General features: G+C 34.8%; 1 protein-coding gene across 1 annotated transcript in view; it reads left to right on the top strand.

Annotated features, from left to right (window-relative positions):
- LOC129242413 (uncharacterized) overlaps window positions 1-15,908 on the top strand; it is a 60,316-nt gene extending 44,408 nt beyond the window's left edge. The window contains exons 2-5 of the mRNA XM_054879040.1: window positions 6,548-7,091; window positions 15,127-15,287; window positions 15,551-15,673; window positions 15,755-15,908. Of these exons, the coding sequence (XP_054735015.1) occupies window positions 7,046-7,091; window positions 15,127-15,287; window positions 15,551-15,673; window positions 15,755-15,820 (396 nt within the window). The 5' untranslated portion in view covers window positions 6,548-7,045 and the 3' untranslated portion in view covers window positions 15,821-15,908. The remainder of the gene's footprint in view (window positions 1-6,547; window positions 7,092-15,126; window positions 15,288-15,550; window positions 15,674-15,754) is intronic.
- Window positions 15,909-19,565: the final 3,657 nt, after the last annotated feature.

Here is a 19,565-nt window from a genome sequence, read left to right as displayed (position 1 = left end):
AACAATTGGCAAAAATTAACGTAGTTTTTGAACGATTGTTACTGTACTAAAATTTAGTGGGCTACGAAACTGCGTACCCAAAACTTTCTAAAGATTCTGATTACAAAGGTTAAAAGTTTTGATGACAGTTTTTTGAACTTTGTTAAATTTTTTTGAATTCTGTAGAAATATTGAAAGTTTATTTTATAGGGATTTTCTCACACAACGAACTATATTTTTATAAAAAATTAATGAAACAAATTTACCATGAAAAATATTGCAAACATTGTAAAAGAAAAAAGTGACTTAATTATGTGAGCAGAAGTGTATTTAGCCATGTCCGTCAGCCTGTCCGTCTGTGGACACCGATAACTCAAGCAAAAATCAATATTTTTCAATGAAATGAAATTTCTATGGTATTGAAGATAGGCGAAATCGGCGAATAACAACCATAACCACCTTTTACGGCATTTTGTGCGTTTTACGTCATAAATGTCATTAATTATATTTATAAAATTTTTTAATAAAAATATCAAAAATCAAATCTATTAAACTATATTACAACTTTCGGATATTTTAAAAAAGACCGCATCAAAAAATATTAAAAACTGTATGAGGTATCATGCAGACCGTGCCGGAAAAAGTAGTTTCGGGAAAAAACGAGTTTAGAGTTTGAGGTACAGGAGCGCGCCGACCGCTCTCTACCTAGTTAATGGGCTGTAGAAGCTATACTATTAGGCATTTCTGCATGAAAATTTGACAGTATAATCTTAAGATACTATACTTTCGAAATATCAAAAACAAAACAAATCGATGTTTTGAAAATTCTGATACGTCCAGAATTTTTCACCCCTTAATAGAACTCGCTCAAAATTGGTACACGAATTCTGCCATCCTAATATCAAATATGTGCGGTTACATGTTTCATCAAAAATGAGTTATTCATCGTTCATACTTGGGTGCGAGTGGCTACCGTTCGGCTTATTCTGGATTTGAAGCTCACTTTGAATGATAAAAAATATAAAATATTTTTTCTATTCGGAGTAAAATTTTGCCAGTATTTGGAAATTGAATGCAATTGTATCAGAGTAGTATTGGAGTGTAGTCTGTTATTGACAAAGTAATTTCTCTCAAATCTTCGTTCGAATTATATAATGACACTGGCTACCTTTCAAAAATACCTCCTACGTGCAGCTCAGAAAGCAGTTACTAGCCCAAAATGCCTATCGGAATGAATTGAACAATTTCTGTGTCTTATAAAAGGACGGCCAATAAAGCTGATGGGCTGGATGGAATTTTAATATTGCATGCCTGATTTTCAATAAATGACAATCTGCCGTTTGCACAAACCAGTGTACAGTCAGTATTTTTAAAATTCATTTTTGGAGATTCACGGAGTATATGTAGATCGAGCCAATGAGAAGGGCAAAATTAGTTAGCTTATGAATTCATATATTTACGCAGTTTAAGTTGTAGATAATAGAAATTTAGAAAAAATTAGGTAACATAAAATTTTCTCACAGTAAAGTGGTGTACTTCTTATGCCCACGATTTAAGGCGAGACATTTTGATGATTCATATGGTTAGAAAAATACTTGTTTAGATTATTTTCGCTTTTGAGTGGGCAACTACTTACGCTTCTTTGCATATACGAACATACATATAAATGTATATTTTTGATTTGTATGCGCTTCTGTTTCCGCATAATCCAAATTGAAGACAAGCTTGATTACAAATATTATACCTATCCCACGTAGTTTCATCGTCATTATCGAAAAATTTAAAGAATTTATTTTTGCTTAAGATATTTTAAAGGTTTTTCAACCAGATAATATTTCAACATGAATCAGCATTTATTTGTATACTTAAGTATTATTGTACTTGTGTATGTATGTATGTATATAAATAGGAACTAAGTACAAACGAATTTTTGTTCTTTTGTTTTTGCCTACACTGGCAAATATACCATATAGCCGAGTCACAGCGCTCTGCTTCATGAAGTGCATTACGAGTATTGAGTAACTTTGAGTGAGAGGCATTCAGAGTGGAAAAGTATCAAATTTAAAGAACATTTGAATATAAAGGGTTTTCCAATAACAGGTGTTATTGGTGAATGGATTGCGCTATCGAGAGATGATAAATGATTTTTTATGGCCGAAATTGGATGGTATTGATCTGGACAACGTTTATTTTGAACAAGACGGCGCTACGTGCCACACAAGCAACGAAACCATTGATCTTTTAAGGGAAACGTTTCCGGACCGTTGTTTCTCTCGAAATTGGCCACCGAGATCTTGTGATTTAACACCTTGTGACTTTTTTGTTTGGGACCACATGAAAGAGAAGGTCTACGCCAACAGCCCAGGGTCAATTCAAGACCTCAAAGATGGAATTCGTGAGGCTATCGAGGACATAGGGCAGCCACTTTGCAATTCGGTTATGGAAATTTTTATGCAAAGGACATTGTCCTGTAAGCGTGGTCGTGGTGGTCATTTTCCTGATATTATTTTCTACTATTAACGACATGCCTTCCTCTTTATAATGAAATAGGCACCCGATAATTTATATTAAAAAAAAACATTTTCCTTTGAATATCAAAATAAGACCTGTTATTGGAAAACCCCTTAGATAAACCTTAAGTGGAGGTTTGTTGTTTCTGTGATTTCTTTTTCGTGTTTTATGCTAATTTTTGTATTTCAAGTGCATGCCAATATTCTTTTCACAGTTTTAGTAAATATAGTTTGAATTATGAAAATTCTGCTATCAAGCTCAACGTGGTAAGTAGTCTATGCGAATAGGCTATGAATGAAAGATTGAAAGAATAACTGTAGCAACAGCAATATAATAATTTCATTATGAAAATTTTATTACAACTCTGTCATAATAAGCCTGGATATGTGTGAACTTAGAATAAGTGAACAAGAATAAGTTGAAACCAGCCAGAGTAGGAAAAATTCTCTTTTGGCGAAGCTCTGCAAACATATTTTTTCCACTTTCTAAGTAACGCTCCCCAGTGATATCTACAGCCGCCTTCTTCAAAGGAAGTAAGGAATGACAATGCTGCTCTCAGACTCCGTCACATAGAAAATATTTGTGCTGAACTCACTCTATCGTCTACATTTTTTTTTCTTATTTATATTGTGATTTTGTCCGGAATGGGATTTGATTGGAGTTGTGCCTGAAATCGTCCTAATCCGCCATTCCAAAAATACTGCACGATTTAATTTACTTTTAATTTCATTCATATAAGAAAACAAATTGAAAACTGTGGGCGATATTATCTGTAGGGATTATCTGCTAATACCCATCTTAACAAAGAAATTTTTTGTCGACACTTCTGAGGTGATCTGTATGAGAGCACCTACAGCATTAACGATTTTCAGCACAAGCACTGTAGGATTTCGATGGCAAGGCCTTCAAATATTTGTCCAACTCTGGGCTGGTACTCTTTACGGTTCATCGCCCGATTTAAACAACTCAGATATCTTTCTCTGAGGTTACTTGAAGTTGCGAGCTTATGCCAACAATCATCAGATGACCACAGCCCTTAAGGAGAATATTCGAAAGGAATGCAAACAGTTATCATCGTAAATCTTGCGGAGAGTAATAGAAAATGAGACGAAATGGTAAAAAATGTGTATTAAGATCTTTCCACTTTACAGAAAAAATTGGAAAGGTCCATGTAAAGACTTTCACTACTTAAACAATTTTTTTGTATTCGGTAAAAAAATTATTCAAGAACGAAATTCTTCTTTGAAATGATTGAATGATTGAAAATGGAACATAACTTTGTGTCACCTTGTATATCCGACAGAGGCTTGCCACTTCAGCAACATTCCCCGAACATTTAAGCGGAGTGTTTATATTGTTACAAAAACAGCAACACTGACATATATTTCATGAGCCTTAAAATTATTTCAATTCGATTATCATAAAGTCCGCAGTACCACTCGCCTCGGAAACGAACAGTAGTTCTCTGGCAGTATGCAAAAAATAAAAAATATAGTACAACATATTGCAGTTTATTAAATGTATATATTATAATATATTGGCTCCTTTTTTTCCCTAACCTGCATGAAATTGTAAAAATGCGTGCAATTAAATATTTATACTCGTCTACCATTTAAGGTGAGTTGAGTGCAAAATGAATAGTAATCTATTACTTTAAGCCATGCCTACTAACACTTCTATTTACTGTAATTAAACACCCACAACTTTTCCCTGCTAATTTAATATTCATGTATGAATATTGTGCACCCACCTGTCAATTTACGCATATCATTGGCTTATAATTGCGGAAAACGTAGGTTGGGTCTGCTATAAAAACCACAAGAAAATGGGTGAAGAACATTAGAGGTAGTTATTTACTAAACTACAAAAAATGTGAAAAGCTCAATAAAGCAAGCCCAGAAATTGAAAGCTGTCATACTTGGAATTTGTTTCTACATACACTGGTGCTCACAAAATTAAATTGTGCTGTAGTAGTGACGTTATAGCATAGCAATAAATCTGACAAAAACAAGGATTGTATAAAAACAAAACGAGGAAAAAATTTAAAAATTTAATTAAAAAAGGTTTTTATACCTCTTATTGCTATGCATTTTTTAAATTTAAATTAGTGGATCAATAAACCTTTAAGAGCAAAACAGTGTTTTCCACCACCGATTTTGTGCTCATGTAATTATTATAAGTAATCTGAAACTAAATGGATGTTACTACTAAATTGTGTGAATTGACTCTATACCTTGCATTGCGTAAGAAAAAGTGGGAAATCATCACTGGTTTCGCGGAAAAAATTCGCTGGATGAAAAAGCGGCACCAGGACACAGGCACACAAGCATAGAAGTAAAATGAAATGAAAAATATTTTAAAACATTTTAAAGCTCCTCATTCGCAAATACAAAAAACAAAAAAATACCTTGCATTGCTAATATTTTGTTGGAACCCACTTATGCCGTATAACCTCCGCATATCGTTTACTCATCGAGTATACCTAATTTTGGCATTGACGTTAAGTAATATTGTGCTGGATGATCTGACCTAATGAAGTCTTGAATGATCTGCCCTAAAGAAGCCTTATTTGCTGGCTTTTTTGCAGATACTGTTTTTTTTATGATTCAACACAAATTTTCTATTAGGTTTAAGTTGGCGCTTTTCGCCGGTTACTCAAGAGCTTTTATAAAATTGATGCTAATCTACTCTTTTACTAACCGAGAAAAATGTGTGGAGTGGTTGTCTTGCGGTAAAACTCAAGTAAGAGGAGAATTAACAGAGTAATTTCCTACCAAGTGTTGTTGCAAGATATCTTTGTTCATAATTCCAGTCATTTTACCTTGTACAATTGGACCATCACGTGAGCATGTAAAATACTCCCACATTATAACCGACAAATCATTATTTTTAATCTTTTTTTAGTTTATTGGAGACTCAATACCTGCAGTAGTGGCTGTCTCACGTACCATTTTCCATTATTTCCAAACACATTAAATTTAGACTTATCGCTCCAAACAATTAATATCAAAAATTAGGCCGTGTATTCAAATTTTGTTTGACAAAGGCGAAATTACAAACCGGATTTTTTTTTTTTTTGTTATTAATCAATAGGTCGAGGTCGAGAAAGGGTCTGCCTTATTTATCCTGACCATTCAATGTCTTCCTCCGTGGCTTATTTCATGGAAAATTTTGAATTGTTCACTTATGTTAAAATATGTCATTTACTTTTTCTCTAGAAAAGAACTTTAAATTTTGAGCTCCTCACTCTAATTTACTTTTTCGGTAAAGTTGAGTTCTTCTAATGCCCGGATTGGCGCTTCGTTTCCAGCTTATATTGATATTATCCTAAATTTGAATAAATTTCGCTAAACAAATAAAACAAACGAATCTATGAATAAAAAATAATTAAAATTAAAGGAAAGAAAAAGGGGGCTTGAACCCTACTTTTTTATGATCGACATAGTTGACACACAAAAAGAAGTTCCATCTAAACTCGTTGAATAAAATACCGGCAAAATAAACAAATTTTAGCTTATCAATCTGCTGTTTTGTGTTTACAAATAGATTACTTTGTGGTAGCCTAAAATGCTAATTGGTTTATGTTGCCGTACACCTCCACCTTCTACTAAATGTGTCTAAACATCTGTCAAATTTCTGTTTTGACTTTGTCCCGTTTTCTCATGTGGGCACCTTGCTGTCTTAACATTCCAAACTGGTATCAAGCAAATCGGATCACCGCATGCGCGCATGCAAATGAGGCCATAAAGTTAAAATTGAGTTGTCAAACTACGCAATGACAGCTGATGTTAAGACAGTGACGGCAAGAAATTCGGTAAGACAAATATGTTTTAACACTGAAATTCACGCTCTCCACCTAACATTTCTGTTTTAACAGAACATTTTTAACATAATTTATAGAAGATGTAGATGTGGGGTTAACATTTCTCGACGAAATGCGTATAACAGTTGGTCTAAAAACGAAATTGCGTTGAGAGAGCAGACAACTTTTAACAGGAATTTAACATTCCTTTAGATACATAAAACATTCATATATTTTTTTCTTTTCTTGTTGCAGTGAATTTGTTAATTAACAATACTCGCCGAATTTTTTACGCCAACTAACCGACTGACCGAAGCCGTAACCACAAGTCCAACTAAATCCAGCGATTTTGTATTTGGGCCAGAAAAATGCAACGAGTGTGAGAGTGGCTTGTGCTTGCCAAATTGAACACGTCTGTCAATGCCAATTGCTTTTGCGTATTTTTTTTCTTGTTCTACGCATTATGGCCGCGCACCTTAAATCTGCCAAACCACAATAGCAAGTTACACGTTTGAATGTGGACTCAAGTGAAGACACGCACTTATTATACAAACTCAGTTAAAACCTTGCACTCACACTCATACACAATTTCAATTGAAGTTAACCACTAGCCTGTCGCTTTCTTTTGGCTTCCATCGGTCTGCAGCTAACACTGAGCAAGCGACTAACTTTGAGCAGTGCGCATTTTAGAGCGTATGGACAAAACTCAGGTAGAAATATTTGCGCATAAGGGGAATACTTCTATGGACGAAAATGGATTACACTAAACGTTTTTTATGGCTTTCCGGCATTTTATTGGGTGAGTAAACAACAAGTATACATATGCATCTACATACGTACAGGGTGGTCCATTTAGCGCTTGAAATTTAATTGAGCTACGAATAAAATCTGTACCAAATTGTTACTTATTGTAAATGCATGGGCCTGCCACGATGACTGTTTATTTAAAATTTCAAAATTGAAAATTTGATTTTTTGCTGCTTGTTGAAAATGCTTATCTTCATACTGGAAACATGCAGTTAAAATGTTTTTAACTTTTTTAAGCATTAGGGACACATTTAGTAAATATTTAAACGTAAACTCAATTTTTTAGGCACGGATATTGTTTTCATTATCAAAGTCTCGAAAACCGATAGTTCGTACTATTCTTTGGCCTTTATTGTCACATATACTTTGACCAATTTTTAATGGACTATGAGTAAGTTCGTGCGGTTTTACAACAGATGGCGTAACTTGATTATTATTCCATCGATCCACATTTCCAAACATTCATTGGAGAGCTACTGTCGTAAGGCACAAACGTCAGTATAAGTTTTTTATTTGAAGCGTAAACAACAATATTTTTACCACACTTGAAAATGTCGAATTTCGTGCCAAATAATGTGTTTTTGCGGGGAATTCTTCTTCATTATTTTAATATGAAGAAAAAAGCAGCCGAAAGTCATCGTATCTTGGTGGAAGTTTATGGTGAGCATGCTCTAGCTGAGCGAACGTGCCAGAAGTGGTTTGCACGCTTTAAAAGTGGTGATTTTGGCTTGGAAGACGAAGAACGCGAGGGTGCGCCGCCAAAGTTCATGGATACCGAATTGGAGGAATTGCTCGATCAAGATCCGGCTCAAACGCAAGAAGAGGTTGCAAAAACTTTGGGAGTTGATCAATCAACCATTTCCAAACGTTTAAAAGCCATGGGAATGATCCGAAAGGTAGGCCATTGGGTGCCGTATGAATTGAAGCCAAGAGACGTTGAACGCCGTTTTATGGCATGCGAACAACTGCTTCAACGGCACAAAAGAAAGGGTTTTTTGCATCGAATTGTGACTGGCGATGAAAAGTGGGTCCATTACGACAATCCAAAACGTCGGGCAACGTATGGATACCCTGGCCATGCTTCAACATCGACGTCGGCGCAGAATATTCATGGCCTGAAGGTTATGCTGTGTATCTGGTGGGACCAGCTGGGTGTTGTGTATTATGAGCCACTGAAACCGAATGAAACGATTACGGGGGATGTCTACCGACGACAATTGATGCGTTTGAGCCGAGCACTGCGAGAAAAACGGCCGCAATACGCCGATAGACACGACAAAGTTATTTTGCAACATGACAATGCTCGGCCACATGTTGCACAAGTGGTCAAAACATACTTAGAAACGCTCAAATGGGATGTCCTACCCCACCCGCCGTATAGTCCAGACCTTGCGCCATCCGATTACTATCTCTTCCGATCGATGCAACATGGCCTGGCTGACCAGCACTTCCGTAATTACGATGAAGTCAAAAAATGGATCGATTCGTGGATTGCGGCAAAACCGACCGAATTTTTCACAAAGGGAATCCGTGAATTGCCAGAAAGATGGGAAAAAGTAGTAGTAAGCGATGGACAATACTTTGAATATTAAATTTGTAACCATTTTACGTCAATAAAGTTTCAAATTTCGAAAAAAAACCGCACGAACTTATTCATAGTCCTATAACATAAATAAATTTTAAGCATACGAGAACTTCAACTTATACAATCCTTAACATATACTGTAAATTATGTTTTAACGTTTGCTTTATCCTCTTATTTAACCCGTACTACAACGCATAACATAACATTAATCAAAAAATGTCTTCACTTATTGTCTTACTTGAACGCGCAGACAGCCACATTATTTATACAATACGATTTTAATCTCGTGACAGGAGCAGCTGCGACAGTCCGTCGGACAGTAAATATCAGTTTTGTCCATCTGCAGCTTCTCTCAGCCTGCCAAGCTCGCTTATGGATTAGAGTAACCCGAATGACAGAACGTGCTCCGGGTCAAAAAAGTTGGCGTCAAAGCCCCTCCCAGCTAAAGAGCCAGAGATCTCGTTACCCGCGATACCCACGTGTGCCGGGATCCATGTTAGCATCAGAATATTAAGTCTAACGACATAGTTCTCCCTCGATTTACTGGACTCAACTACCCTTGAAGTGGTTGGAGGGTTGGAGCTTTGCTGTCGCTGCAGACACAAACAGATCAGCCCCTCCATCTGTTTTCCAGAACAAAGTTCATTGCTTCCTGAACAGCAAACACCTCCGCTTGAAACACAGATGTGTACATTCCAAAAGCTAAGTGTAGTTTAATCCCTCTGTATTCTACGTAGACACCAAAGCCGGACCGGGCTCGGTTCTGGAGCTATCAGTAAAAATGCGAAAACAGTGTTTGCCGGGCTCATTTTCATAGTGACCCTCACAATTGAGTCTCCCATTAATGGCTTGCTCGATATCCGTCAGTCGGTTCTTCGCGCACCTCGCAAAAAAATTCAACGGAGTCAACGGTTAGTAATACAATTGCCGAATTTGTCGCACAAAATATCAATTGTGGCGTGTACTATATGGTTGGACGCGCCATTTTGCTGATACCAAAGATCGTGCAAGTCTATGTTTTCCATTTACAGCCACAAAAATACGTGTATCTTGTATGTGTATTTACCATTCATTCTCTCAGGATGCAATGGCTCCTCGACACTCATGTGCTGATTTTCCGATGCCGATATGCGACAATTCTGTTTATTTACATAGACGCCCAGAGGAATATTTGCTTAGTCAGAAAATATGATTTTGATACCTTTTTATGAAATGCAATGGTTGGACTACATAACATTGACTTTGGAAATAAGTTTTTGATAAGATATTTAATTGATTTTCAATTAATTTTATTCTCCGGCGATTTGACACTGACTTTTGGTCAAAACGTCCAGTGGGAAAGAACTATCATTGTCAAAATAGCACAGGATTAAAAAACCACATATGAAACACCCTTTATACATAGCTATATATAAATATATATATATATATATACATATATATGGCATATGTGTATCTACATATATATGCATGTATGTATTTTACATATCTTCAGTACGGTAGCAACTAATAATAATAATTTTATATATCGTAGAAATCAATTTTTTCTCAATGTTTTATACCTACTTTAGCGATGAGTAACGGTAAATATTTTGATATATTAATTACTCCGTGGTCAACTTGAGTACTGATTGGTGATTGGTAATTGTTGATTCATTTTTGTTTTTTTTTTGTTTTTGAGTATGGTTTAATGACAAATGGGTAAATGGCTAATGACTTGCTTTTGGGTTTTCGCCACGGCCTCGATGTTTCCTTGTTTTAATTAAGTGGGTTGAGTTTTTACATTGATAAACAAGTTTGAAAAATTATTATTTTCTGCATGAACTTGAAACGCTTTTTTGTTGTTAGTTTAATTGGTGTTTGTTTTTCGGTAGATGGGTATTTATGAAGGTAATGTGAAAGCATTTGGAAAGTACTTATATATTTGCGGCCAAAATTTTATTTCAAGTAAGTTTTAACAAATAAGTATGTCAAGTCCAAATGGGTGTGTTAATGATTTGATATTTTGGAATTTAAGTACAAAAGGAAAATGAAAATTTTTGATTTTTAAGTAGAGAACTTTATCAAATATGAAGTGCGAAGTAAGACGGAAAAGGGTAATTGGATCGTTAATAATTCATTGGACAACGCGTTTGATACAGAAAATTGAGCTGGTTTCTATATTGCGTGTGTGACTGAGCTTCTTGTTGTTGTTCCACAAATGGAGGGATCTACAGTTTTAAGTCGACTGCAAACGCCAAGTGGTTTTTTTATGAGGAAATTTTACAATGCACAAACAAACTCGGAGGCTTGTCATTGCCTGTCGAGGGGCGACCGCTCTTAGAAGAAACTTTTTCTATTGTTTGGTGTTTCATGCACGGAAATTCGCACCTGCGCACTTCCGAATAATAGTCACGGACCATTCCATCGGCTACAACGGCTGCAACTTTCCTATATGCATGTACCGTTATCACAGAAACAAGTACTTTTGTATGTATGTTGAATGTATGAAATATTTTTGCTGTAATTTCTAGTATTTCTTGTTGCGGGTTGATTTATAAATATAACAAATGTATATAATGTATTTGTATTATAATATCATCAAAATGATTAGAAATTCATTCAGAAATTTTACCGTTTTTGGCATTTTACTAAGCCGTATTTCCACTTACATGGTGGCCCAGTCAAATTGCTAATAGTTCGACATGCATTCGCATTGCTGCTTATTTCATATAAATAATTTACATCCATCATTCGCCCTATAATTCTGTAGATAAATATTTCTTGAATTTTGAGCTAAAACTTTATTTTTTTTACTTAAATCATCGCATTTGCCCTCATCAACTTTCAAAATGAATACAGAGTCTCGCTCGGATCCGCTTAAATTCGTATTCTTTCGCTTATACTTAATAGATACAAAATTCTTCAATTTTATATACCATATTTCCTAACAAGCGGTTCCATCCAATGCCAAAAAAGGTCCACATACAAATTTATTTTTAAAAATAAAATATACTGAAATCCTTTTTTTTTGGTATTTGATATAGTAACTTTATTAAAAATTTCCAATCTTCTAGACATTTAAATAACATAATACAGCATACACAAAATGGTCAAGGCTTTTGATCGTGACTGACATTATTTGACGAACCCTTGAGGCGTAACAGTGCCTCTGAACGGCCTAAATCTTTTCTACATTATTCACATAATATTCATCTTTCTGACCACACTACAAAAAATGTTGAAAGGGTCACCAAAGATCGATTGTTTAACGAGATGTGTGGCATGACATGTCGTGCTGCTGAAATCGCAGGCCATGTCTGCTAGTGAGCTCGCAAACAATCGTTCATAACCGAAATAGTGCTTCATCGAAATAATGCTTTTAGTAACTTATTTAAAATAAAGAGAAAAATGAGGCCCCAACTACTCAACTACTCACTGAAAGTAAATTGTTCCAAAGTGAGAAACTGTTTCTATCAAGCAATTTATGGTTATAAAAGAAACCTGTACTTCAGCTACTCTGTTTACATACGTCTCTTTATCTGGCACTACGTAAAAATTGATTTATTCATTGCACTCATTATTAAAATTTTAGCAACCGACACACCTTAACTAAACCTTGCAAATTGCTCAAGCTTACAGTCACTGTTAACAGTTATCGCACCGTTTTTTATAACCATATGCACTTGTGCTAAAGTGTAGTCTAATTTTGGTCATATAACGGTTATATGTAACAGCATAAAAACATAGATATGTATCGACATACATACATAAAAAAAGGGGTTTTCAATAAGTACCCGCGTTAGAAATGAAAAACAAATTGTTATTTTAACCCCTCCAAAAATAATATAGAATTTCTCGAGCTCTCACCTCTGTCTCGACGATGGCTTCTTCGCTTCAACTATAATAATTTTTTTCCCGCAAATCATATCTTTATATTAGGGAAAAAGAAAAAGTCGCAGGGAACCATATCGGGAGTTCGGCGGTAATTCATGCAGTTTGGCGGTGACAACTCCATATGAAAGTGCTGGCACGTTATCGTGGTGAAACAGCACGTTCTTTTTCCCCAAATGCGACAGTGCCTCCTTCAATTTTTTGTGAAAGCGGTCCAATAACTCACTCTAGTATTGTCCAGTTATCGTTCCTTTTTTTTAATTCCATGAGGATGACGCTGTTCGTATACCAAAAAATCGTCGTCATGACCTTTTCGGCTGATGGGACTGTCTTGGCTTTCTTTGGAGCAGACTAACCGGGAGAAACCCATTGTTTTGATTCTGACAACGCGACGCGAAAATTCCTTCGGACCTCGCGGAAATTGCTCCCAACACTGCTTCGAAGTTAACAGCCACATCCGCTTGTTGTCCACGATGAGCAATTAGGGCACCTATCGGGCCGACAAAATTTTCATCGCCAACTTATCATAAATATTAATGAAGTAAATTAAATTAATTAACAATTTTATCATCGCCAACTTATCATGTAAAATCTTAATTGCCGTTCCGGCCGACACACTTATGGCCTCTGTTACATCGCGCACTTTCGTTCGCTCCTCGGTAAGCACGCCTGCCGGTCGTCCTGGTCGCTCCTCATCTAAAACAGATATTCACCCACGCTTAAATTCGTTGAATCAATATCTTACTGTGGTCATAGATGGCGAAGTGTCTCCATATCCAGCACCCAACTTTGCTTTTATCTCCTCGCATTTTTCTCATCCAAAAACAGAAGGCCAATTACCGAACGTTACTGCTCTTTTTCCATTTTAGCGAAAATCGGGAAACACGTCTTACTCGAATAGTTGCCAAATCCAAACTAACCTATCAATCAGTCTTAAATTTGTTTACCGTCATTTGATAGATGGCACCACACGATGCTTACAGCACCTTCTCTCAGGAATGCCCTCTGTCATCAAACACGAGGACTTATTGAACCAACTTTGTATATTTGTACACCAAAATGCTCAGAATGAAGAGAGGAATCGATTTAAGTATGTATAACCAAAGTAAAATTTAATATATTTTTGAATAAAATTTCGTGCATATTTTACGCTTCTACGAAGGTAATTTGGCATTTAAAATGAGTGAAATTGGGTAATAGCCACACCCACTTCTTATATTATATAATGGATATTTTGAAAAAATAAAAAAAAGATATCTGTTGTAAATGATGCAAGATTACTTATTTTTGGTGAAAGTGACGAGCCCAAAAAAATTTACAAATATATATCTTAATTGTGTCTTAATAAATCTTGAGTATATCTTGATTGTGACTTAATAAAACTCACCTAAACTTTGTGCAGGTATTACTTCCCACTTTATTTAGATACTTAAAATAAATATTACTGAGATTTCATAAGACCATGCCCACTTTATATATACATGCATATATATTATAATTGGCGTCTATGTCCTTTTTGGGTGTTTGGCCAAGCTCCTCCTGCTATTTGTGGCGTGCATCTTGATGTTATTCCACAAATGGAGGGACCTTCAGTTTTAAGATATTTTTTATCAGGAGCTTTTTCATGACAAAAAACTCGGTGGTTTGCAATTGTCTGCCGAGTGGCGGCCGCTATTAAAAAACTATATTATATAGTAAAACTCAATTTCCATCTGTCTATTTGAAGCTAGAAGGCTTAGCTCTCATTGTCTTTAAGTTTGTTTTTTTATTCCAGAACTTACGACCAGCTGAAATTATAATAAATTTTGCTAAATTGTACGCGAGTGTTTAAAGTTCGATGCGAACCAAATTTTACACTTCGAAATTTATGTTTTTTAAGTGTAAAATTTGGATTTAATATAAAAGCACAGCTTATATTCTAATGAAAACACCTAAATAAAAGCTTCAAACTTCTTAAAAGCTTAAAAAATGGAAAAAAATTGATGTTTGCAAATTTCGAAAATTCAAATAATATTTTGAAAATTTTGTCAATTATCCATTATTTTTATTCACTCTATTCTGATATTTTAAACCAGAATTCACTATTATGAGAAGTTAGGAGATTTTCGCCAAGAGTCATGCGCATTTTTTTCATGTTTCCTGTCAGTTTTGTCGAAATATCTGGTCTCATTAGTTTTAAGATTTTTCAAAAGGTTTGGGCTTTTATTGCTGCTTTTGTAGTCTTTATATTGCAATATATTAACAAAAATAGTGAACGCTACAAATATTGCAAGCTTTATACAAAAAATAGCCGTCCCACCATTATTCACAGTCACTGTTCATATGCTGAATATTTTAGCCATACTATATTTTGTAATATCCTACATTTAAAAATATTGCTTTTGCCATTTCTATAAACACTAATTAACCCCAAATATCTATAAGTGCAACAACAGCAAAGAAGGAAATAGAAAAACTAACACCATGTCCATAAAAAATCATCTTGTACAAACTTGTAAATATCGTTGACTGATTATTAACAAAAATTATTCGTATCGTATCTGTGGCAAAATCTGCTGCATGTATACAGGTCCAATTCTACTTGCAGCCTTGACGTTACAAGATGCCGCCAGTCCAGTATTTCAAAATCACAAAACGAAAGAGTGGACGAATTTAGATAATATCACATTCTCTTTTGATTGCACGCATCGACCGGTTGGCTTCTACGCCGACATGGAGTACAATTGTCAGGTGAATAGTAGATAAGAAATAAAATGAAAAAAAAAAAATATGCTAAAAAAAGTCGTAAACATAAGAAAAGCTTAGTTTTGCTTCAATTGCGTATGTGTGTGTGTTAGAGAGAGAAGAGCGAAGTTGGTATTGCTCACATTTATTCAAAGTTGTGGAATTTTTAATTTAAGTAGCTTTCGAGTACTACTTTTAATAATTGTTAACAGCCTAAAAGTATGCACACAATTTCATTAACTTGACCATTTTCTCATTAAAATGCTTAGATCTTCCACATGTGCGATGAAGAGGGTAATCGCATACCGCATTTATGCGCCAACGAGACTTCTTTCAATCAGGAGTATCGCATCTGTGATTGGGATTACAATTTTAATTGTACAGAGTCACCGGTAATGAATAGAAATATCAACACTGCCAATGAGTGTAAAAATTTTCGAGATCATTTTTATTAACATTTACATATATTCCAGAAATGGTTTTATCTGAACGAGCTGACGTATGCCACAGAACCACCTGACGAGGATGAAGATTATTGAAACGCAACCTATCCACTTCGAAGCGCCCTAAACATCTGCGCGTCTCAAGTTCACGCTAAGTGACCTTACTGACAAGTAATTAGTTAAGTGCAATCGTATTTATGTCATTGTAATTAGTTATAATTTGCTATAGCGTAAATATCCTAAAATATTTCTAAATATATAAACTTAATTAATGAGATTCGAAATCAGTCGATTTCATTTAAACAAATTTAGTAAATTTGTAAATTATTGAAATGCTAGCGCTAACGTGTTTTTTTTCACTTATATGTATGTATGTTTGTATATTTGTTATGTACGCAAATATGAATATTCATATACATACCTATGTATGCATATTAACATATGTATGTATGTAATTGCCTGTAAATGCACACGTAAAAGGCGTGGCAATAATTGTACAATAATTTATGTAGTTGATTTAGTGACGATGTTGTTATTCAATTGTAAATATTTGTATACGGAGTTTTTATGTTATATTTAAAATGTGTCAATCAAAAAAGATAGAAGCGAATAATAAAATATTGTAAACAGTTGAATTAATTGGGACTATTAGAAATAGTAAACATATCAATTATTTCTTTCAAGTGGCTACATCAAATATCTGGAAGAGTTGGCGGAGGGGTTCACTTGAAATATCTAAAAACGCTTACTTCATTTTTTTTGTTTTTGTGATGACGGTTTTGATTGATTGAGCCGTTTGTGTAAGTGTAATTTATTTTATATGGAGATATTTGAGGATTTGCATTTGAATATTTTGAAAAATATGGATACGTGTTGTTTTGTATTTTTTCAATATTAAATTGATTTAAATTTATAATTTATAATTGCTTTAATGGGATTAACAAAAATGTATCATTTTAATGACTTCAAAAGGACTTAAACCAATTTCAAAGAGAGCAAAAAGTAAAAACCTTTCTTTAATAAATATCTAAAAAAAATATTTCCATTTTTTTAGTGAATTTTCAACAATAAAAAAAAGAAATAATAAAATAAAAAGGATTTATTTCAACATTTACCATTCAACCAAAATTATTTGTATTCTAATTATTAATATATTGTAACTTTTTTTTATTATAATGAAATTTTCGGAAATAAACATGAATTGGAGGGATGTAATGAATCAATTATATCTGTAAATCTTCCTAATGTGAAGGGTCTGGAATCATGATGTAAACGTGGTGTACTATATTTCTAAAGTTCTGTCTTTCTCCCCGAGAGAGCAATAAATTTAGTGACTTAAACTGCTCATTCTCACTAAATGAGGTTTTATATTAGGTTCGCAACTAAGTTCTCACTGTTTTTTGATGAAAATACAACCCTATTCTGTAAAAATGGTTACAAGTGAATCATTAAAAGTATTGTCCATTGCTGACTACTACTCTTTCTCACCTTTCTGGTAGATCTCGTATACCATCGCGATAAAACTGTTCATCTTTTGAGGCTATCAACGGATCAAGACATTTTTTTACATCTTCATATGAATGGAACTGTTGGTCAGCTAAACCATGTGCAATCGATCGGAACAGGTGATAATCGGACGGCGCAATATCTGGAGAATATGGCGGGTCGGGTAGAATTTCCCATTTTAGTGTTTTCAGGTAGGTTTTAACGGGTTTGGCAAAGTGAGCCCGAGCGTTGTCATGCTGTAGAATCACTTTTGCATGCCTCCCCGCATATTCCGGCCGCTTCTCGCGCAGTGCTCGGCTCAATCGCATCAATTGAAGTCGATGGTGATCCCCAGTGATGGTTTCGCTTGGTTTTAACAGTTCATAATAAATAACAGCAACTTGGTCCCACCAAATCCATAGCATAACCTTCGCAGCGTGAATATTCGGCCGAGGCGACGACATAGAAGCATAACCGGGCAGTCCCCATGACTTCCTTTTCTTTGGATTGCTGTAATGAATCCATTTTTCATCACCCGTCACGAGGCGAAGAAGAAAACCTTTCCTCTTTTGCCGCTGGAACAGTCGTTCCCAGGCGAAAAAACGCAACATCCCTTGATTTTAACTCATAAGGAACCCAAGTCGCCTGTTTCTAAATCACTCCCAAAGCATGCAATCACTTGGAAATGGATTGGCGGGTAACTCCTAATACTGAAACAAGCTCTTCTTGCGTTTAACACGAATCCTCATTGAGCAATGCCTCCAATTCAGCGTTTTCGAAAGTTGTTGGCCTTCACGCGGCCGGTCGTCAACATTAAAATCACCGTTTTTGAAGCGATGGAACCATCTCAATAAAATTTTTGTAGCTCTCGCTTCCCGCAAATGACGATTATTCTGCACAAAATCAGACATTTTCACAAAACCAAAAGTATATGATACCAAAACAAAATCACTAAAGTGTGGTTTAGTTTTTCTCCTTATTAGAATCGCATCTTCTAAGGGCTTTCTAGAAACAAAATGAGCTTGTTTCATTTCATGCAAAATAAACTTTTTATATATTCGAAATTGTTTTGTGATTGTATAATAGTCTTTAAGAACTTTTCTTATAGTACCCTCCATAATTCCAAAAACGGTATCATTTGATAGAGATAAGAGTGTCCAGAATATAAAAGTTTGTGTTTTATCATTTCTACGCCGTTCTTGGGGGACTGAACAGCTTTAAGCCACATTATAGCCAAAATGAAATTTATATTTTGTCCAGCGCATATATCGCTTTAGGCTGTTACCTGTTTGATTGTGTTTTCATTTTCTAAACGCTTCAATCAGCGAGAAGGAATTTCTGGGGCAACCCTGGATGACCTTATATTCTATAAAAAAACCGCTATTCCGGGAAAGTATAAAAATATTTCTTTCATTTACAATATTGTCAATTATATAAAAATGCAGTAAAGACATTATGTAAAACAATTTCGAACTAATATAAATAGTACTGTCTTTAAGGATATTGGATTTGCACCATTTTCAAAGTAAGTATACCATATTTGTAACTTCATTAACTACAAAAATTTGTGATGATAAAAGCAATGAAAATTTTAAAAGAGTTTTTTGGAAAATATTTATAAATAAAAAGTTCATAGTTAAATGTATTAATTTTTATCATCAACCAATTTTTTGCGAAAATGGACTTATACCACTTTCAAAGAACACGGCTGAACTATTAGTGAGTATTTCAAAGTTCAAAAAATATACGTTTTTAAGAGGTTACTTTATTTTCCTTTATGCAAAAATACTGGAAAATAACCAAACTACGCCCGAGTTGCTAGAGGTCCAAATAAAGTTATTTTGCAAATTTGCAATATTCCCTAATATTTCCCAATTAGATTTTATCAAATCTTTTGACCAAATGGCGTGTGCCTAATATATTCATTTTCATCCTAGAAATTGAGAATTCTCCGGTGCATAAACTAATAATAATATGATAATACTCTCTTTAAATAAAAAAGCAAAAACAAAAAAAAAGCAATTTAAATATATTCTTTGACCACCACCCACACTGTCGCGACGGCGTGAATCGTTCAGAAAATTTTCGAGGAGAGTGCGTGTAAAATTTCTACACATCCGTGATTCCAGATAAATTCAGAAGACGATATTTAAAATGTTGTCTAGAAAAGCGATTCAGATCAAATTCAACCTTCGTCTACACAGATCCATGCAGCCGCATTAAAGGTGTCTATTCCTCTTCTACAAGGCGAACCAAGGCGGGAAATATCAGTTTTGCATATTAGCTAGCTTATCCTACGAACTTACCGGCCAAACTTTCGCACTTTAGATGAAAATTTTTAATATTTTGAGGTATT

This window comes from Anastrepha obliqua, chromosome 3 (assembly GCF_027943255.1).
Source record: "Anastrepha obliqua isolate idAnaObli1 chromosome 3, idAnaObli1_1.0, whole genome shotgun sequence".
Classification (NCBI taxonomy): Eukaryota; Metazoa; Arthropoda; class Insecta; order Diptera; family Tephritidae; genus Anastrepha; species Anastrepha obliqua.
The sequence above is the reverse complement of the archived record's forward strand: the minus strand, read 5'-3'. Positions and strand labels throughout refer to the sequence as shown.